General features: G+C 42.4%; 1 protein-coding gene across 1 annotated transcript in view; it reads right to left on the bottom strand.

Moving 5' to 3' along the window:
• Window positions 1-22,233, bottom strand: part of LOC120027865 (transcriptional activator GLI3-like) — a 167,536-nt gene that overhangs the window by 119,528 nt on the left and 25,775 nt on the right. The window contains exon 2 of the mRNA XM_038972946.1: window positions 6,344-6,517. Within this exon, the coding sequence (XP_038828874.1) occupies window positions 6,344-6,476 (133 nt within the window). The 5' untranslated portion in view covers window positions 6,477-6,517. The remainder of the gene's footprint in view (window positions 1-6,343; window positions 6,518-22,233) is intronic.

Here is a 22,233-nt window from a genome sequence, read left to right on the forward strand (position 1 = left end):
ACGTATTGGAGTGGATCTAGGGTTTCTGTAATGGTGGTGTTGATGTGAGCCATGACCAGCCTTTCAAAGCACTTCATGGCTACAGACACGAGTGCTACGTGTCGGTAGTCATTTAGGCAGATTACCTTGGTATTTTTTGGCACAGAGAATATGGTGGTCTGCTTGAAACATGTAGGTATCACAGACTCGGTCAGGGACAGGTTGAAAATGACAGTGAACACACTTGCCAGTTGATCAGCGCATGCTCTGAGTACACGTCCTGGTAATCTGTCTGGCCCTGCGGCCTTGTGAATGTTGACCTGTTTAAAGGTCTTACTCACATCGGCTACGGAGAGTGTGATCACAGTTGTCTGGAACAGCTGGTGCTCTCATGCATGCTTCAGTGTTGCTTGCCTCAAAGCGTGCATTGAAGTCATTTAGCTCGTCTGGTACGCTCGCGTCACTGGGCAGCTCTCGGCTGGGCTTCCCTTTGTAGTCTGTAATAGTTTGCAAGCCCTGCCACATCCGACAAGCATCAGAGCATGTGTAGTAGGATTCAATCTTAGTCCTGTATTGACCCTATACTTGTTTGATGGTTTGTTAGACGGCATAGCAGAATTTCTTAGAAGCGTCCGGGTTAGAGTCCCGCTCCTTGAAAGCGGCAGCTCTACCCTTTAGCTCAGTGCGTATGTTGCCTGTAATCCATGGCTTCTGGTTGGGGTATGTACGTACGGTCACTGTGGGTACGACTTCATCGATGCACTTATTGATGAAGCCGGTGACTGATATGGTATACTCCTCAATACCATCGGATTAATGAACATATTCCAGTCTTGGCTAGCAAAACAGTCCTGTAGCTTAGGATCTGCGTCATCTGACCATTTCCTTATTGAGCGAGTCACTGGTACTTCCTGCTTTAGTTTTTGCTTGTAAGCAGGAATCAGGAGGATAGAATTATGGTCAGATTTGCCAAATGGAGGGCGAAGGAGAGCTTTGTATGCATCTCTGTGTGTGGAGAAAAGGTGGTCTAGAGTTTTTTTTTTTACTCTGGTTGCACGTGTGAAATGCTGGTCAAAATTAAATCAAATGGATTTAAGTTTTCCTGCATTAAAGTCCCCGGCCACTAGGAGCGCCGCCTCATTTCTTTCATTTATATAATGATCAAGCCACTCATAAAATCTCTCTTTTTTTTTTTTTTTTTTATCATACAGGTAGCGTAGTAAATCTAAAGAGAGAAAAAGTGATAGATGAAATGTGGAGAGCAGTGATGGTGGCAGTTAGTGTTACGGGTTAGGGAAAATAGGATTTTGAATGGGAATCAATTGTTTGGTCCCCACAAGGATAGTAAAACAAACGTGTGTGTGTGTGTGTGCGTGCGTGTGTGAGGAGGGGGGCAGGAGGACACTTTGGAGAAAGTTGATTATGAGTCCCATCAAGTGATCAATGATTTCATTAATAAGATGGATCGCAAGGCTGTCATACCACTGACAGGGTGCTGAGGGATAATCCGCTCCCCATGCTCCATTTTCCCCAACGCCCGCAAAACTGGCCTCTCTCCTCCCCTCCTCCCTGGCCCTCCATTCCTCCAATATTTCCAGACACACGGAACACCACGGAAAAGGGATGGGAGCAGAGGTGGGGGGTTTGTCTTGATGGGGGTGAGGAGGTGGGGGAGAGGGGGGCAATGAGTAAGGAATGGGGTGAGGGAGGGAGGAGAAGAAATGTGAAAATCCATTTTGAAACCCATTTTCAATTAGGGTCCACAAGCTGTTATCACAGGTGTCGCAGAATAGGGGCCCCGTAAGTGAAAATGTCTCCTATCCGTTTCTGAAATGAAACCTTATCTGAGCGGCACAAAGATGGCCGGGGACAGCGTATCTGTAAATTACTTTCCATCCCCGCTGTTAAACGGAAACTTTATTTCTGATAGATGACATCCCCCTTCTATTTACAATTGATCATTTAAATGACTACCTAAAAAGAAGGTGGCCCCTGACTTTTTCTTCTTTATCTCTCCCCTCCTCTCTCTGCATCTCCCCTTCTCCTCTCCTCTCTCTCTCTCTGAGGTTTTGTATGTTTTTAAAGCAGTCAACAGCTCTTTTTCTCTCCTAAACACTTTTGCCACGCTTTCCGTTTGGGTTAGGGATTTCGCTGGTAACCTTCTACATGTAAGCAGAAAATTCCTTCCTCTTCAAGGCTCAACTTTTGGGCCTCTGAGACCCCTGCTCCTGCCCTTCCAAGCGTGACCGTTAAAGGCATACTTCAGGATTTTGGCAATGAAGCCCTGTATCTACTTCCCCAGAGTCAGATAAACATACGTATACTATATTTACGTCTCTGTGTGCAGTTTGAAGGAAGTTGCTAAATAGTGTTAACCCAATTGCTAACTAGCGCTAGCACAATGACTGGAAGTCTATGGTAACTGCTAGCATGCTATAAGATATTATAGACTTCCAGTTATTGCGCTAACACTAGTTAGCGTTGGCTCGCAAAATTACCTCTATTTCCTTCATACTGGATGCACAGACTTAAAAATGGTATCCATGTTCATCTGACTCTGGGGACGTAGATAAAGGGCTTCATTGCCAAAATCCCAAAGCACCCCTTTAAAAGGCTCTGAGTCCTTCCTTCATAAACTATTAGGGTTCACAGCAGAGGAGGCTGGTGGGAGGAGCTATATGAGGACGGGCTCATTGTAATGGTGGCTGGAATGGAATCAATGAAACAGAGTCAAACACTTTGTTTCAATGTGTTTGGTACCATTCCATTGATTTACATTCCTTGCCTTTACAATGATCCCGTACTCCTATAGCTCCTCCCACTAACACCCTCTGGTCTACAGAAAACCCTGCTACTTTAGGGCATGCATTCCACTACAATTTCCTAAACTAGCTCGCTAACTCAAACCCTCACTTCCCCTCTCTCGCTCACTCTTTCCCTCTCTTCTAGCCCTCCCTCTCTCTCACTCCTCTTTGTCCCTCTCTTCCCTCACTTTCCTAATTCAGCAGCATCCATATGAAAAAAATCCAAGGAACCATCCAACCAGAAACGTTTCTTTTTTTTTCACCCTCTCTCTCCTCAATCAATAAGCGGGGGCCTTTCCCTCCCTTCTTTTCTAGTTTTTTTTTTATTAGCAAATTATCCCATGACGACAGGATTTATTCAGCCAAAGAGCATGGACATCTTTTTTTGGAAGGCCCGGGGAAACAACAAAAGAATCAGGAGACTTTGTGGTCCACCTGCCTGGAGAATGATGAGGGTGGGGGGAGGTCTCCCCCTTGCCCCTCCTAAAGAACACCAATCACAGCATTGTTGTGGCTCAGTCGGCCCTTTTGAGCTGTCAGGCCAGGGGAGCTAGCGAAAAGATGAATAGTACACGGGATGAAGCCACCATTTAGCCAGCCATGTGGGAACGCTAGCTAGCTAGCTCCCCCTCCAAGACTCCACATTACAAAGCCAAGCAAGCTCTCTCAACTCCGACAAAACTTACATAGACGAATAAGAGAGGAAGAGAGAGTGGAAGAGAGAGGAGTGCACATTGGCAGAAAAGAGAGGGTAGTAGGATATAGAAAAGTGAGAGAAAAGAGGGTGAGAGATGAGAAAATAACGAAGGAGCAAAGAAAGGACAGAAAGGAAGTAACAAAAGTTTTCCACTGTTCTCATTTAAATTGAGTTAGGGAACTGCTCAGGACATATGTACACACACTGTTACATAGTGTATGTGTAAACTAGACCAAGGTCTAGGGTTTTAACTGAATATAAGTACTGTGTTTTTAATCGTGATTACAAACCACAACTAATTTACTTGTGTTATCTATACACAATATAAAGAACCAAAACCTTCTAATCTTTAGAAAGAAAAAAGTTATATTTATGTCTTTGTTCTTTGTGTTCTGGAATTAGATTTGGGAGAGTGGTTAGTAACGTCATGAAGTCAATTTCGTCACACAAAAAACATTGCCTCCATTTCATATGAAAATTGGAGTCATTTAATCAAATTATAACCTCCAGGACTTGCCAACATTTGAATCAACTAAGTCCCCCAAAAACTTGGACTTTAGACACAAAACCTATCAGGCGAGGTTTTCCAGAAAATGATTTCCATATGCTTTAATCACAAACAATACCCAAACACGCAATCGTGTAGTAATTGTATTGCAACAGAAAACACTTCAGAGAGGCCAAAGCTAAACAGCCCATAAGTCCACCAATAACTGCTCCTCCTATTTCTTTTTTACTTTTTGCTAGCTTTTACTTCTTCCGTTCTAATCTTAGCGTGCTGTGGTGGAGGGGTGTCCTACAGGGTTTCCCCTGTGTGGGTTCAGGGGCCACTCCTCTGCAGCATGATGGGGGAAATATTCACCTGGGCCTTCCTGAGAAGAGCCAGCCACTGGGGTTCCACAGCTGCTCACAATTACCTTTTGTTTGTATGGGGAAGGGGTGGGGACAGGGGGGCTACAGGGGTTAAAGGTGACAGAGGTGTAAGGTTACACCTGATAAGATGTTATGAGTTCTGGGGCAACTTGGAGAATGTGCTGTCATTAGAACCTGCACAAAAAATGTGTAAGCTATCTCTTTCTCTGTGGATAAGTATCATCCCTCATTCCTCCTATCGTTCTCTCTCTCTCCTGTGATCTTGGATAAGAATAGTATTTTTTGTTTCCCTACTCTTTAACCCCAGGTATGGCCCCTTGTGTAGGTTCAGATCATTGCGGGAGTACGTTTCCAAGACAAACGTTACGTTGTTAGTAGGAGTAATTACCAGAGCATGACAAAGAAAAATGCACAATCACCAGAATCAAATTACATCCATGCATTTTCCACACCGCAAAACGTATTTTTCTCTTCCATCCTTTAATGAATAAAATAGTGTTGCCATATGGGAATGAGTAAGAGGGACAGTGTTCCCGAGATGCATTCCTCCCTACACGCCACCCCACCCCACCCAAGTTCCTGCTATAACTCCCATATGGAGAGAGAGAGAGAGAGAGAGAGAGAGAGAGAGAGAGAGAGAGAGAGAGAGAGAGAGAGAGAGAGAGAGAGAGAGAGAGAGAGAGAGAGAGAGAGAGAGAGAGAGAGAGAGAGTAAAAGTGAGAGCGTAAAAGTGAGAGAGAGAGAGAGAGAGAGTAAAAGTGAGAGAGTAAAAGTGAGAGAGAGAGAGAGAGAGTAAAAGTGAGAGAGAGAGAGTAAAAGTGAGAGAGAGAGAGTAAAAGTGAGAGAGAGAGAGTAAAAGTGAGAGAGAGAGAGAGTAAAAGTGAGAGAGAGAGAGAGTAAAAGTGAGAGAGAGAGAGAGAGAGAGAGAGAGAGAGAGAGAGAGTAAAAGTGAGAGAGAGAGAGAGAGAGTAAAAGTGAGAGAGAGAGAGAGAGTAAAAGTGAGAGATTGAGACAGTGAGTAAAAGTGAGAGATTGAGACAGTGAGTAAAAGTGAGAGATTGAGACAGTGAGTAAAAGTGAGAGATTGAGACAGTGAGTAAAAGTGAGAGATTGAGACAGTGAGTAAAAGTGAGAGATTGAGACAGTGAGTGTGAGAGAGAGATTGAGACAGTGAGTGTGAGAGAGAGTAAAAGTGAGAGATTGAGACAGTGAGTGTGAGAGAGAGACCCTCTGAGTCATTAACCTTCTCCTGGAGTGTTTGACGTCTTCTGCCGCGGACCTGGAATGATAACATTTGACATGCTACAAACCCAGGGCGGAAACCCAGGGCGACAGAGTGCTTCCCTACCTCTCTCTCTCTCTCTCTGCTGACACCCCTAAATCTACTACTCCCCCATCCCCCCACACCCCTCTTACCACCTCAACCCCCCCCCCCCAAAAAAAAAACATAACTCTTCCAGCTGCAGCTAATGACCACAGCTGCAACTTAAGTCATGGTCATTTGTCCTCTAGGTTTGTTATGACTTTTGTCTGGCAGTCCCAGTCACTCCTGGAGAAACATTTATTTTGTTATCTAATATTCTTCATTTCTGCAGCTGTGTTGTGAGGGCCAAAAGACTGAACAATGAAAATATTTTGTCGTGTATTCAAGATGTTGCATATGTTGCATATATGATTGTTGTGTATGAACTCAACTTTCTCCAAAAGGGACTGACCTTGTTTTCAACATTACACATGATTGAGTTTGTAAGTATATGATCCATTTACATCTTGCATTCCACTACAAACAGCATCCTAAATGAAGAAACACCAATATCTTAACTTTATGACCAAACCATTCAACTCCTTGCAACTTCCTGTTCGGAGTGAGACAAGACGAGAACGTGACAGGAGAGAGATGGAAGGGACCAGTAAGGATGAGAACAAGAGAGAGGACCAGAGAGGGTAAGGAAGGGAGGAAGAGGAGGTAAAAGCTGGAAACAACCCTTACCATTGGATGTCGTGCTGGAGGCCACAGCCTTCTCGCTGATGTCGGCGGACGTGGACAAGCCCTTGGTTGCCACGATGGTCTCCACCTTCTTCTTCTTCTCAGCTGCAGAACTGGCCTGGGACTGGGTTTCCATGGCGACTGCTCATTCCTCAGCACCTCATGGAGACAGGACACCTGGGGCGTAGGGAACAGGTGTACAAGAAGATGTCAACAAGAGCAGACCTACAGTGAAATGTCCCATTGCAGAGCTTTATTAGAGCAAACTGTCATGCTACAGAGTTTCCGAACATTCTCTCCAGATGCATTGGTCTTCCAGTGATGATTGTCCAAGGAGTGTCTATCATAGTAAAAACTCTTAACACTTTTGTTTTGTTTTAAGCCTCAAGAAATTGTTAAACTGACCAATTCTTTAACAAGACAAAGTGTAATTAAGTGTAAAGACATCGTTGTTGCATTGCTCGAAAGGTTAATGTCACACTCTCTCAACAATCGAGATGCAATAGTATCCCACTGGGCAAAAACAGGTTGAATCAACATTGTTGCCACGTCACCTCAACCCCAAAAATCTATGTGATGACATTGAATCAATATGGAAAACTAACTGGATTTGCAAAAAGTCAACAACTTAAGGGCATTTTGTCTTTTTTTCACCCAATATTTAACCAAAATCCAATGACATGGTGACAACCAAATGTCAATAAAAACTAGATGTTGAACTGACATCTGTGCCCAGTGGGATGTCTCCACCTCTTGAGAAATAAACTGTATGAAAGCATGAAATCTAAAAGCCTTCAAGAAAACAATCCCATGGAACTGGTGCTTCATGTTTGCTGACCTCTAACCTCTATACCATAAGGAAGACCTTCCAGTCAATCCCCTTTTATCCCTGGCCACAGAGAGGGCCATGAGTCAATCCACCAGCTCCACTCTGTTTATTTTCACTCATGATTGTTATGTTTGATCTTCCCACTGCCCTCTCAATGCACCCAATGGGCCTTAAAGCATGAATCTTCCAAACGGGATTTCTGTAAAAACCTGGGAAGGTTTTTACAGAAGTTAAGATCATTTTGCAACCTTACAAATGGGACAGCTAGCTAACTTCTCATCTCACCCAATTTTGAACTATGACATAGTAAACTTCCGGTAATGTTGGAGAATTAAGTTCGATACATTTGATTTCAAAGTATATTAGTTAAAGAAGTTGCTGTTCAGTAAGTTCAGGTTATACTGTATCTTAGAGTACATGGAAGTGAAGGTTGTGGATAGGTACGTACGGATAATTCCTCCTCTTCCAGAGAGAAAGAAGAAACCTTCAGGGGATACTACAGAGTGAGAAACATTCACAACCTCACAAAATGAAGGCTCGTCTGTGGTGCTTTTGGGAATATCATGGTGCCTGGCAATTTTTCCTTCTCTCAAAGAACAAACGTTGTTTCTAATGCTGTCTCTCCATTTTGAAGGGCAAATCTGGGTTTGGTACATTGATTTTTGGACTAGAATCTCAGATTGCCCCTTTAAGAGATTCAGCCAACAGTCTATGGTAGCAAACCGTCTCAGTTCAGTTCAGAACCTCTATTTGGGTCAAGTCATCCCTGAACCCTAGCCATGGAGACAGCAACCAAACATTCTAAATAACAACATAAAACATGGGATCATTTAAATCCACTGCAAGCCCATCACTTAGACCCCGAAACACACCATTGTTCAAGGATAATTGCTGGAAATATTTAGTCTGTGCAACATTTCTTTCAAATAGAGTCCTAATTGCCTAACGATACTATTTAATTGCCTTCCATCCCATAAACACTAGCAGATTAGAAAGAGGGGGGTTGGTGAATAGGGCTGAAATACACAGGGCGGATGTTGAATTGACAGGAGAAGGGGATGGTGTTACCAAAACTCTCCTGGGAGGGCGATGTAGAGGGGGAGGGGGGGGCAACTTAAGACAAACAAGGTGCGCTTTGTTTGTTTTTTTCCAACCCTCCTGCCGTCCATTCTAAGCCGACAACAACATCTGTAAGCAATCATGGATTGCCCCCCCCCCCCCCCACCACCCCCCCAAAAAAACAAAGCACAATTACTCCCCGACCAATCAAGACAGAATTAAACAAACTCTTCCTCTAATCAGTCCCACATGAATACATGTGTACCATGTCACTCCAGACCTAATTTCTATCTTTCTACAACAGATCTCATCTCAAATCACTGGTACGCGTTTGATGTGTGTTTTAGTTTTGGGGTTAGTTTCAGAACTTTTTTCAATTTTTGTAGAACAACAAGAGTGAGTGAGTGTGTATGTGTGAGTTCCTGAGCACTCGATCGATTCAGGTCCTGGGTTGAGAGAGACAGCAAGCCACTCACCCACTTTCATTGGCCTGCAACCATAGAAACTCAAATGTGAGGCACTCCTCGACTGACATTCTGTCTCTGGCAGAGGGGAGATCAGACAAAGTTTTTTTTTCTACCCTCTTTTAAATTGCACCGTTCTGACGATTGAACTCCTTGCAAAAGAGAAGACGAAGGGAAAAGAGAAGAAAAAGGAGAAACTTGTTTACACCCTCAACCTGCTGGTGCTTTTGCCAGTGTTTGCGTCTGTCCCTGCGTGGGTGCGAGGTGCGTGCCAGCATGAGTATGTGTGCTTCGGCTCCCTTCCTTGTTTGAACCTATAAACCTCTCTACCTCCCTCCCCCCAGGTGAGTCAGAAAAGGTTGGAAGGGAGGAGGGATATTCAGATTCAGAAGAGAAATATATTGGGGGAGGAGTGTGGGGTGTGGAGAAAAGCAGGGGCATACACATTCCATTGGTAGAACAAATATTCACAGCTCCTGGCCACTCAAGCGTGGCTGACCACCCTTTTGTGTTGCAAAGCATTCAGAGCAGTCCATGGTTTTAGAGACAGCAATTAAAAGCAGGACCTTTTCCCCCATAATCCCTCTGACCTGGACACCACCACTACACCCAATCAGCCCATCCTGCAAGTGTTCCTCTCTCTCTGTCTGTCTGTCTCTTTCTCTCATTCTGTTTTTCTTTTAACCTTCTCTTTCTACTTCTTGGTTACTTTTATCAGTCTTCACACTCAAGCAATGCTGTCACGCCCTGACCTTAGAGATCCTGTTTATGTCTCTATTTTGGTTTGGTCAGGGTGTGAGTTGGGGTGGGTATTCTATATTCTATTATTTGTATTTCTATGTTTTGGCCGGGTAGGGTTCTCAATCAGTGACAGCTGTCTATCGTTGTCTCTGATTGAGAACCATACTTAGGTAGCCCTTTTTTCCACCTTTGTGGGAAGTTGTCTTTGTTTGTTGGCACTATTGCCTTTAGCTTCACGGTTCTTTTCTCGTTTGTTGTTTTGTTGGCGTCATTTTTTATAATAGAAGAAAATGTACGCTCACCACGCTGCACCTTGGTCCACTTTCTTCAACAGCCGTGACAAATGCAAAGTGGAAAGATGGCGCTGAAGAACATGGCTGACGTTTTACATTCTCCCAACCAATTGTGCTGTTATTTTTCATTTTTTTTGCATTTTGTGTAACTTATTTTTTTAAAGTTGTTGTGTACATAATGATGCTGCTACCGTCTCTTATGACCGAAAATAACGTCTGAACATCAGAAAAGCGATTACTCACCGCGGACTGGAATAAACTTTTTCCTTTAACGAGTCCGACGAGAAGGATTTCCTGCTTTCACTGGAACAAGCCCAGATCCACACCTTTTGCGTGAAGAAAAGACGCCGGAAAATAGGCCGCAGATTGGGCATCCTTCTGAAAATGCTGAGGCGAGCGAGTAAACTCCCACTGCCTTCCATTCTTCTCGCTAACGTGCAATCATTGGACAATAAAATTTATGAACTACGATTCAGATTATCCTACCAACGGGACATTAAAAACTGTAACATCTTATGTTTCACCGAGACGTGGCTGAACGAAGATATGGACAATATAGAGCTAGCGGGATTTTCCATGAACCGGGAGAACAGAGACGCTACCTCTGGTAAGACGAGGGGTGTCTCTTTTTTGTCAATAACAGCTGGTGCGCGATGTCTAATATTAAAGAAGTCTCGAGGTATTGCTCACCTGAGGTAGAGTACCTTATAATAAACTGTAGACCGCACTATCTACCAAGAGAGTTCTCATCTGTATTATTCGATGCCGTCTATTTACCACCACAAACCGAAGCTGGCACTAAGACCACTTTCAACCAACTCTATAAGGCCATAAGCAAAGGAGAAAATGCTCATCCAGAAGTAGCGCTCCTAGTGACCGGGGGCTTTAATACAGGCAATCTTAAATCAGTTTTACCACATTTTTACCAGCATGTCACATGTGCAACAAGGGGAAAAAAATCCAGGACCACCTTTACACCACACACAGAGATGCATACAAAGCTCTCCCCCGCCTGCCATTTGGCAAATAGGACCATAATTATATCCTCCTGATTTCTGCTTACAAGCAAAAACTAAAGCAGGAAGTACCAGTGACTCGCTCAATACGGAAGTGGTCAGACGACGCGGATGCTACACTACAGGACTGTTTTGCTAGCACAGACTGGAATATGTTCCGGGATTCATCCAATGGCATTGATGAATACATCACCTCAGTCATTGGCTTCATAAATAAGTACATTGATGACGTTGTCCCCACAGTGACTGTACGTACATATCCCAACCAGAAGCCATGGATTACAGGCAACATCTGCATCGAGCTAAAGGCTATAGAGCTGCCGCTTTCAAGGAGCAGGAGAATAATCCGGACGCTTATAAGAAATCCTGCTATGTCCTCAGACGAACCATCAAACAAGCAAAGCGTCAATACAGGATTAAGATTGAATCCTACTACACCGGCTCTGACGCTCATCGGATGTGACAGGGCTTGAAAACTATTACGGACTACAAAGGGAAATCCAGACGCGAGCTCCCCAGTGACGCGAGCCTACCAGACGAGCTAAATGCCTTTTATGCTCGCTTCGAGGCAAGCAACACTGAAACATGCACGAGAGCACCAGCTGTTCTGGATGACTGTGTGATTACACTCTCGGTAGCCGATATGAACAAAACCTTTAAACAGGCCAACATTCACAAAGCCACTGGGCCAGTCGGATTACCAGGATGTGTACTCAAAGCATGCGCAGACCAACTGTCAAGTGTCTTCACTGACATTTTCAACCTCTCCCTGACCGGTCTGTAATACCTACATGTTTAAAGCAGACCACCATAGTCCCTGTGCCCAAGGAAGCGAAGGTAATCTGCCTAAATGATTTCCGCCCCGTGGCACTCACGTCGGTAGCCATGAAGTGCTTTGAAAGGCTGGTCATGGCTCACATCAACAGCATCCTCCCGGACACCCTAGACCCACTCTAATTCGCTTACCGCCCCAACAGATCCACAGATGATGCAATCTCAATCGCACTCCACACTGCCCTTTCTCACCTGGACAAAAGGAACACCTATGTGAGAATGCTGTTCATTGACTACAGCGTTCAACACCATAGTGCCCACGAAGCTCATCACTAAGCTAAGGAATCTGGGACTAAACACCTCCCTCTGCAACTGGATCCTGGACTTCCTGACGGGCCGCCCCCAGGTGGTAAGAGTAGGCAACAACATGTCTGCTACGCTGATCCTTAACACTGGGGCCCCTCAGGGGAAATACAGTACCTGGATTATCAGTGGGGCCCAGAGTTTTTCCTGACTTTGTGACCTCCTGACCAGGATAAACTCTGGGCACTAGTCATTCCCAAGCCTTGTTATAACCATTATCATTATATAATAAGTCATAAGAATGTCAAATTTTAAGTACCTACAGGATGTGCCATTTATGGAAATTCCAATCTAGGCCAGGAAATGCTAATGCTATTTTTCTATCTGAGGATTTATCTCAGGGAGGCACATACACTGAGTGTACAAAACATCAAGGACACCTTCCAAATATTAAATTGCCCTCAGAACAGCCTCAATTCGTTGGGGCATGGACTCTACAAGGTGTCGAAAGCGTTCCACAGAGATGCTGTCCCATTTTGACTCCAATGCTTTACACAATTGTGTCAAGTTGGCTGGATGTCCTTTGGGTGGTGGACCATTCTTGAAACACACAAGAAACTGTTGAGCATGAAAAACCCAGCAGCGTTGCAGTTCTTGACACATACCGGTGCGCCTGGCACCTACTACCATACCCCGTTCAAAGGTACATCAATATTTTGTCTTGCACATTCAACCTTTGAATGGCACACATACACAATCCATGTCTCAATTGTCTCAAAGCTTAAAAATCCTCCTTGAACCAGTCTCTGCCCTTTCATCTACACTGATTGAAGTGGATTTAACAAGTGACATCAATAAAGGATCATTGCTTTCACCTGGTCACTCTATGTCATTGAAAGAGCAGGTGTCCTTAATGTTTTGTATACTCAGTGTAAATATTATGCAGTTCTTTTGAAAGTCATGATACTGTATGTACTGTAGGGCATCTACCCTAAACCTTAGCTGCAGAGAATACATACTAATCTACTTACATGTCATTAGAAAATCAAATATTTCACCACATTCGCATGAGATATCACAAAAATAACCAACATTTTACAGAGGCTGTATAATGTTCATTCTCGCTGTATAACAGAAGGGCTGGTCTTTGCATACTCAGTAAGCACCTTACAAAAGAAGTCATTATGAACCACGCATCGGTTGAAGTCGTTACTCAAAATAAATCCAAATTTCATATTAATGTTTATTCCTTGAGATGACTGTCCCACACTCAATTAGTGTATGGAGAATGAAAGGGTGTATCTTTATTTGTGTGCCACCGTAATCCTTTCCCACAGAAAGGGGGGCGACTAAACAGGTTAAAAATACCACTATTCAGACTGTTGGTAAGAAAAATAAACATTCTTATTTTATAAGCACATTAAGCAAATCAATTTAACATAAATTATACACTTTGATGACAAAGGCTCTGAGTTGAAAGTCATTTGCAAAAGGTGTACATCAAAGGCAAACACCGAAATAAACTTTTCTCTTTGAGGGTCTTCACACTAAAATACTCTGGACTACACATATACTCGAATGTAAACTTGCGAACTTGTCACGTCTGGACGACACTCGGCCAACAGTTGCCCCCCTCTAAGCAGGGCAGTGTAAACAGAATTGTCTCATTGAGTCAACACTCTTACAGTATTTTTTTTAATAGTATAGCAATGTTTTGAAACAGCTGAAATGTACAGACATTTTCCTTAGTTTTAAACTTGTTTTATTGGGTTTTTACCTGAAATTGTAGTAACAACCTGTTACATTCTGAAATGGTCGCCGTAGCTTTAAATCTCAACAGTCAATTTTTTTACTTGCTTACACTGTATGGAGGACCAAAGCTGCCATAATTAGAATTAAATTAATAAATAAATAAATGCACACATAAATACATAAATAATTATTTTAATTCATGTTATTCATTTATATAATTTCTTTATTTCTGTATTTCTTCCTCCAATATGATAATGAGGGCGTGTCAAGCAAATGTATGTGTGTGGTATCTAACACACCATTGGTTGATCAATGTCACGGCGCGTAGATCGATTGCATTTGCCTGGGCTGCGTTCAGTATGACAAAACATGTTAAAAGTTTAAAGGCTATGTTTCCCATTAGAACCCCCCAAACAATAATGTGTCGCACATATAGCTACTGTATGTATTAATATGTCACTTTATGGGGGGAAATTGGAAATAAAATCTATTATATGCTGCTGTGCACCATAAAAACATAAAAATAACAAATGGAACACTGGCATTGATTGACATCGAAACTGGTGAACAGTTTTGGAACACTGAGCCATTGACTGCCTGCCTGCACCATGTGTCTGTGGGCTCCTGTGTGGCGCAGTGGTCTAAGGCACTGCATTGAACCAGACACCCTGGTTCGAATTCAATCACAACCCGGCCGTGATTGGGAGTTCCATAGGGCGACGCACAAATTGCCCAGCGTCGTCTGGGTTTGGCCGGTGTAGGCTGTCATTGTAAATAAGAATTTGTTCTTAACGGACTTGCCTAGTTAAATAAATGTAGAATACTAGTGGGTTGCATTTGACAATAAGGCACTGGACTACAGGCATATAGTTTTGAACCTAGAAGACGACCAAGAGACGGAGTTGTCGACCGGGATGGGCAAGAGAAATGTCCAGAAAAGCATGGAAAGCTAATGTTACTGAGGATCAAGATAGCTAGCTAACTGATAAAGTCCAGTTGGCTAGCTAGCTGCATTTTACAGCGAGACTCTCAGTTTTACACTTAGCTACCTGGCTAATTAACTAAACTGCAATTTTCATAAACCATAATAATCTAGCTTGCTACGGTCGTCAAATAGCTGTCAGATGTAAAGCAAGCAGGATCGGTGCATGTCAGAAGCGACGCTTGTTTCCTAGCTCATGCTAACTACATCAGTTATTAAGCAATAGAGTGGACACTAAATTAATAAGCTAGCAGCTAGCTAACTACAGTCAAATAAGGAGGAGCATGTTGTCATGATCGAATAAGTCACCTATGTGAAGCTAGCCACAATATGGATTAGCCACAATACTGGAATTTGCTGTTCGCCTAAGCAATTGTTAGTGAGATGAGAATATAAATAATATCTTTGCTAGCAATAAATTCACATGTATACCATGTAATTTGTCATAGCCTTTATCCCAAAATGGCATGCATACTTTTAAATCAGATCTATTGCTGTCATTTACATACATGAATGTGAAATAGGCAAACTGATATATGAATCTTAAATACAGGTAAGATTTGCTTTTGTTAATCTCTGCAGGTTTGTTATCTGATTTCTTGGAGCCTGGTGGATATGGATGCAACCACACAACAAGGCAGGACATTTCTTTGCATCCAGGTTGAGGTTTGCTACCAGCAGGAACATGGAACACTATGTCATGATACGAGGCAGGAGGCCCTGGGCCAGTAGGAGGTCAGAGGTGAGGGCTCTCTCTCTTTCTAGCACTCACTACCTCTATCCATCTCTCGCCAGGTACTACAGAGACAAAATGGTCCAATGACCTCCACAGCCTTCTGACCAACTACCTGTGATCTCTCCAGAGCACAGAGAAGTAAGCTACACTCACAATAGTATACTTGATGCACTATGCAAATCTCCTTCACTGTAACAGTTTGCCTGTGTGATGACATAGCATATTATCCACAGCCACTGGTTGGATTGGATTCACTGTACTCAAGCCAAAACTCATGCTCTCTCCTCCCTGTAAGTCTCCCAGACTCTAGAGCAGCACATCAAACAACACATAAAAAACCTGCCACCCTGTTATCAGCTACAGTTGAAGTTGGAAGTTTACATACACTTAGGTTGGAGTCATTAAAACTCGTTTTTTAACCACGCCACAAATGTCTTGTTAACAAACTATAGTTTTGGAAAGTCGGTTAGGACATCTACTTTGTTCATGACACAAGTAATTTTTCCAAAAATTGTTAACAGACAGATTATTCCACTTACAATTCACTGTATCACAATTCCAGTGGGTCAGAAGTACACTAAATTGACTGTGCCTTTAAACAGCTTGGAAAATTCCAGAAAATTATGTCATGGCTTTAGAAGCTTCTGATAGGCTAATTGACATACTTTAAGTCAATTGGAGGTGTACCTGTGGATGTATTTCGAGGCCTACCAGCAAACTCAGTCCCTCTTTGCTTGACATCATGGGAAAATCAAAAGAAATCAGCCAAGACCTCAGAAAAAAAATGGTAGACCTCCACAAGTCTGGTTCATCCTTGGGAGCAATTTCCAAACGCCTGAAGGTGCCACGTTCATCTGTACAAACAATAGTACGCAAGTATAAACACCAGGGGACCACGTAGCCGTCATACCGCTCAGGAAGGAGACGCGTTCTGTCTCCTAGAGATGAACATACTTTGGTGCGAAAAGTGCAAATCAATCCCAGGACAACAGCAAAGGACCTTGTGAAGATCCTGGAGGAAACAGGTACAAAAGTATCCATATCTACAGTAAAACGAGTCCTATGTCGACATAACCTGAAGGGCCGCTCAGCAAGGAAGAAGCCATTGCTCCAAAACCGCCATAAAAAAGACAGACTACGGTTTGCAACTGCACATGGGGACAAAGATCGTACTTTTTGGAGAAATGTCCTCTGGTCTGATGAACAAAAATAGAACTGTTTGGCCATAATGACCATCGATATGTTTGGAGGAAAAAGGGGGAGGCTTGCAAGCCGAAGAACACCATCCCAACAGTGAAGCACGGGGGTGGCAGCATCATGTTGTGGGGGTGCTTTTTTGCAGGAGGGACTGGTGCACTTCACAAAATAGATGGCATCATGAGGTAGGAAAATGATGTGGATATATTGAAGCAACATCTCAAGATATCAGTCAGGAAGTTAAAGCTTGGTCGCAAATGGGTCTTCCAAATGGACAATGACCCCAAGCATACTTCCAAAGTTGTGGCAAAATGGTTTAAGTACAACAAAGTCAAGGTATTGGAGTGGCCATCACAAAGCCCTGACCTCAATCTTATAGAAAAGTTGTGGGCAGAACTGAAAAAGCGTGTGTGAGCAAGGAGGCCTACAAACCTGACTCAGTTACACCAGCTCTGTCAGGAGAAATGGGCCAAAATTCACCCAACTTATTGTGGGAAGCTTGTGGAAGGCTACATGAAACGTTTGACGCAAGTTAAACAATTTAAAGGCAATGCTACCAAATACTAATTGAGTGCATGTAAACTTCTGATCCACTGGGAATGTGATGAAATAAATAAAAGCTGAAATAAATCATTCTCTCTACTATTATTCTGACATTTCACATTCTTAAAATAAACTTTGTGATCCTAACTGACCTAAGACAGGGAATGTTAACTAGGATTAAATGTCAGGAATTGTGAAAAACTGAGTTTAAATATATTTGGCTCAGGTGTATGTAAACTTCTGACTTCAACTGTGTATGCAGACAATTCCCCGAGGAAGGATACAACTACCAAGGCTTTCAAAGGCCACATTTTGGGGATGACCAAATGTACGTTTTGTATAAACTCATTTTAATTTTGTTAGATTACAAAACAATAACTTTTTCATAGCATGTTTGTCACTAACTTTTACTAACTTGTGTGATAATGTCACGCCCTGGCCTTAGTATTCTTTGTTTTCTTTATTATTTTAGTTAGGTCAGGGTGTGACATGGGGAATGTTTGTGTTTTGTCGTTTTGGGTGGTTATATGGTAAAGGGGGTGTTGGGTGTAGTGTATGAGTTTGTGTTGAGTGAATGTTTCTAGGTATGTCTATGGTTGAGTGAATGTGTCTAGGTATGTCTATGGTTGCCTGAGTGGTTCTCAATCAGAGACAGATGTCTTTCATTTGTCTCTGATTGGGAGCCATATTTAAGGCAGCCATGGGCATCATGCATTTGTGGGTAATTGTCTATGTCTAAGTGTTTAGTGTCAGCACTTATGTTTGTATAGCTTCACGGTCGTCTGTTTTGTATAGTGTTCGTTTCGTTTTCGTCTTCTTCCTTAAATAAAGAAGATGTACTTTCCACACGCTGCATTTTGGTCCTCACTCTCTTGTCAAGACGATCGTGACAGATAAGTTAAACACATAGACAACACTTGAAGCGTATGATTCGTATGAAGGTCTAAAGTAAATGTCCAGGGTGAAAACATTTGTATTCATGTATACACAGGCGTGTGAAATAAAATATACAGTACCAGTCAAAGGTTTTCCTTCATTTTTACTATTTTCTACAGTGTAGAATAATAGTGAAGACATCAACTATGAAATAACACATATGGAATCATGTGGTAACCAAAAAAGTGTTAAAGAAATCAAAATATATTTATATCAGAGATTCTTCAAAGTAGCCACCCTTTGCCTTGATGCCAGCTTTGCACCCTCTTGGCATTCTCTCAACCAGCTTTATGAGGTAGTCACCTGGAATACATTTCAATTAACAGGTGTCGTGTCTTTCGCTATGCCGGATGCCGCGATATGACATGCTATTCTATAAAATCCCTTCTCTGTAATTAATATGACCTGATTGAGCTAATCATGTAAATGTAATTAACTAGAAAGTCGGGGCACCACAAAATAATATTTATAGAGCAGTTATCTTCCGAGACCTAGTAATATTTTACATCAATAGCAGTCAATATTAATCGTCACCTTATTTCAGTCTCATCTGAAAGTTGTAAATTCTTGGTTATCTTCACGAACCCTGGCTAACAAGTTGAATCAGCAATACAAAATTGGGTTTAATTATTTATTTACTAAATACCTAACTAATCACACAGAATTACATATACACAGAATGAACCATACATTGATGACAAATTATGTCATAAAGGAAAACGTCTCTAGCGGATGGAACAGATATGACAGCTGGTTACCCAAAGAAAAGGGGGTTGGGTTTGAGTGAAAGAGCGGGAAGACTGAAGAACAAAGGGAGAAGCGATGTCTCTATCGGGCCGTAGGCAGCTACTCTATCGTAAATACAGAATCTTATGCATTCTAAATTATCGGCCATTTGGAAAAGGAAAATGCAATAAATATTTACTCTGAGCTGCGCTTCAATAGGTTGATGGTAGATGGAAGGCCGTGTTGCCCAACAGAGTCCTTTGTCCTTTGAAGAGTGTCTCTGGTGGTGAACATGAAACATTGTAGTGTCGTCGTTGTGTGGTAGACGGGATACTCTGTCCGTCCTTTCCTAGCCCACGTTTACAGCGGCCGCTGCTAACTCAGCGGCTAGGAGGTATCACTTCTGTAGCGAATAAGAGTTCAAAGTTCATACCATTCGCAACCAAAGCTCACGCTGAGGTTGGCTTCGTTCTGTAGTTATTATCTGAATCCTTCTGACATCGGATCGTCATCCTAATGTACCCGGAACAGAAGGTTACATTTTCGTCAAGGGCTTATATAGTGGAGGGAGAAGGGTGAGTTTCATAGTTTTATAACCCATGTCTCTTCACAGGAGCGGGCCACTGATTGAGCAGAGCCCTAACCTTATGAAAACCCAAATCTCTCATTTGGAAGCTAAAATTACATTTAATCTTTTCACCAATAATTTTATATTTAAACATTTGAATTGCACAACAATTCCATGTGAATCTGATAACTATAATGTGTAGACTTTCCCAGATACAGTTTAGGTCGTCCTGTCATCAGTCATAATGTCTCAGATGACAACCGAACTGACATCATATTCATTAAGTGCCAACGCATATTTTCAACTGGTTCTATTACCGAAATATGGTTCCTTTCCCTCCACTTGTTTGATGTTCCCAGACTCTCTATGTTTAACAAAGGCTATTCAAGAGAGAGAGGGAAGGGAGAAAGGTATTTATGGGGGGGAGGGGGGGGGGGTCATAAACCTTACCCACAGGCCAACGTCATGACACAGGTGTGGCTTGTTAAAAGTTAATTTGTGGAATTAATACATTTGAGACAATCAGTTGTGTTGTGACAAGGTAGGGGTGGTATACAGATGATAGCCCTATTTGGTAAAAGACCTAGTCCATATTATGGCAATAACAGCTCAAATAAGCAAAGAGAAACAACAGTTCATCATTACTTTAAGACATGAAGGTCAGCCAATCCGAGTTTCTTCAAGTGCAGTCACAAAAACCATCAAGCGCTATGATGAAATTGGCTCTCGTAAGGACCGCCACAGGAAAGGAAGACCCAGAGTTACCTCTGCTGCGGAGAATAAGTTCATTAGAGTTACTAATGATTTCATTAGAGTTACTAATGATTACTAGCCAGAGATTAGAGAAATTGTAGTCCAAATAAATGCTTCACACAGTTCAAGTAACAGACACATCTCAACATCAACTGTTCAGAGGAGACTGCGTGAACCAGGCCTTCATGGTCGAATTGCTGCAAAAAAAACACTACTAAAGGACACCAATAAGAAGAAGAGACTTGCTTGGGCCAAGAAACACGAGCAATTGACATTAGACGGTTTCAGTCACAATTTGCTCTTAGTCACAATTTGTGTTCTATAGTAGCTTTAATATGGTAGCTAGTGTTAGCCTAACACATAGGCGAAATTCCCACAGGGTTTGGGGGACTTGCTAGCTAAGTTTAGCTAGCTGAGTAGCCTAAATGATAATATGAATGACACTGTATGATAACGTTACTGTATTTTTATAATCTTATGGGAGGGGTAAACATTCTTTATTGATATGCTAACGTTACTTGATCATGAAGCATGTTGTTAATTTTAGTTAGCTAGGAGTTAGCTGTGTATTCTCAGCTAATTTAATGTGTACGGATGAGAAAATAAGCCCTTTAATTGTCTGCACATGCTTGTGGATTGTTTTATTATTCAAGAGTGTAATATGGTTTGGTTGCATTATTCAATATTGTAATAGGTTTTAGAAGAAAAGTTGCTAGGATTGTTAAATAGTTGGTGCTTGATAAGTTTGCCCAATCAAATGATTTGTTTCAGAGAGTTCTGTGATGAGGAAGAGACTAAGTACTAGTGGCTACTGTGATATTTAAGGTCAATTTGAGCTGTGGACCAAGAATGTTGCATTGCCAGCCACCATAAAAGGTAAAGCAAGGATGTAATGTGAATTGAAAAGTAGAAATCTCTTTCGCCACTTTGCCACTCAGACTCTCCTTCATCTCTCGTAGTGGGAATAGGGCCATGGATTTTTTTTTAAAGCAGTGGGTTTTTTTTTACACCGGGTTAAACAACAAGCTAAAAAAACATTGCCTTTGAAAAATAATTTTCTTTCTGCAACTGCTTAACTTCTTATGGCTGCAGGGGCAGTATTGAGTAGCTTGGATGAAAGTCGCACAGAGGTGCCCAGAGTAAACGGCCTGCTCCTCAGTCATAGTTGCTAATATATGCATTTTATTAGTAGTATTGGATAGAAAACACTCTGAAGTTTCTAAAACTGTTTGAATTATGTACAGTGGGGAGAACAAGTATTTGATACACTGCCGATTTTGCAGGTTTTCCTACTTAAAGCATGTAGAGGTCTGTAATTTTTATCATAGGTACACTTCAACTGTGAGAGACGGAATCTAAAAATCCAGAAAATCACATTGTATGATTTTTAAGTAATTAATTTGCATTTTATTGCATGACATAAGTATTTGATACATCAGAAAAGCAGAACTTAATATTTGGTACAGAAACCTTTGTTTGCAATTACAGAGATCATACGTTTCCTGTAGCTCTTGACCAGGTTTGCACACACTGCAGCAGGGATTTTGGCCCACTCCTCCATACAGACCTTCTCCAGATCCTTCAGGTTTCGGGGCTGTCGCTGGGCAATACGGACTTTCAGCTCCCTCCAAAGATTTTCTATTGGGTTCAGGTCTGGAGACTGGCTAGGCCACTCCAGGACCTTGAGATGCTTCTTACGGAGCCACTGCTTAGTTGCCCTGGCTGTGTGTTTCGGGTCATTGTCATGATGGAAGACCCAGCCACGACCCATCTTCAATGCTCTTACTTAGGGAACGAGGTTGTTGGCCAAGATCTCGCGATACATGGCCCCATCCATCCTCCCCTCAATACGGTGCAGTCGTCCTGTCCCCTTTGCAGAAAAGCATCCCCAAAGAATGATGTTTCCACCTCCATGCTTCACGGTTGGGATGGTGTTCTTGGGGTTGTACTCATCCTTCTTCTTCCTCCAAACACGGCGAGTGGAGTTTAGACCAAAAAGCTCTATTTTTGTCTCATCAGACCACATGACCTTCTCCCATTCCTCCTCTGGGTCATCCAGATGATCATTGGCAAACTTCAGACGGGCCTGGACATGCGCTGGCTTGAGCAGGGGGACCTTGCGTGCGCTGCAGGATTTTAATCCATGACGGCGTAGTGTGTTACTAATGGTTTTCTTTGAGACTGTGGTCCCAGCTCTCTTCAGGTCATTGACCAGGTCCTG

This window comes from Salvelinus namaycush, chromosome 33 (assembly GCF_016432855.1).
Source record: "Salvelinus namaycush isolate Seneca chromosome 33, SaNama_1.0, whole genome shotgun sequence".
NCBI classification, from domain to species: domain Eukaryota; kingdom Metazoa; phylum Chordata; class Actinopteri; order Salmoniformes; family Salmonidae; genus Salvelinus; species Salvelinus namaycush.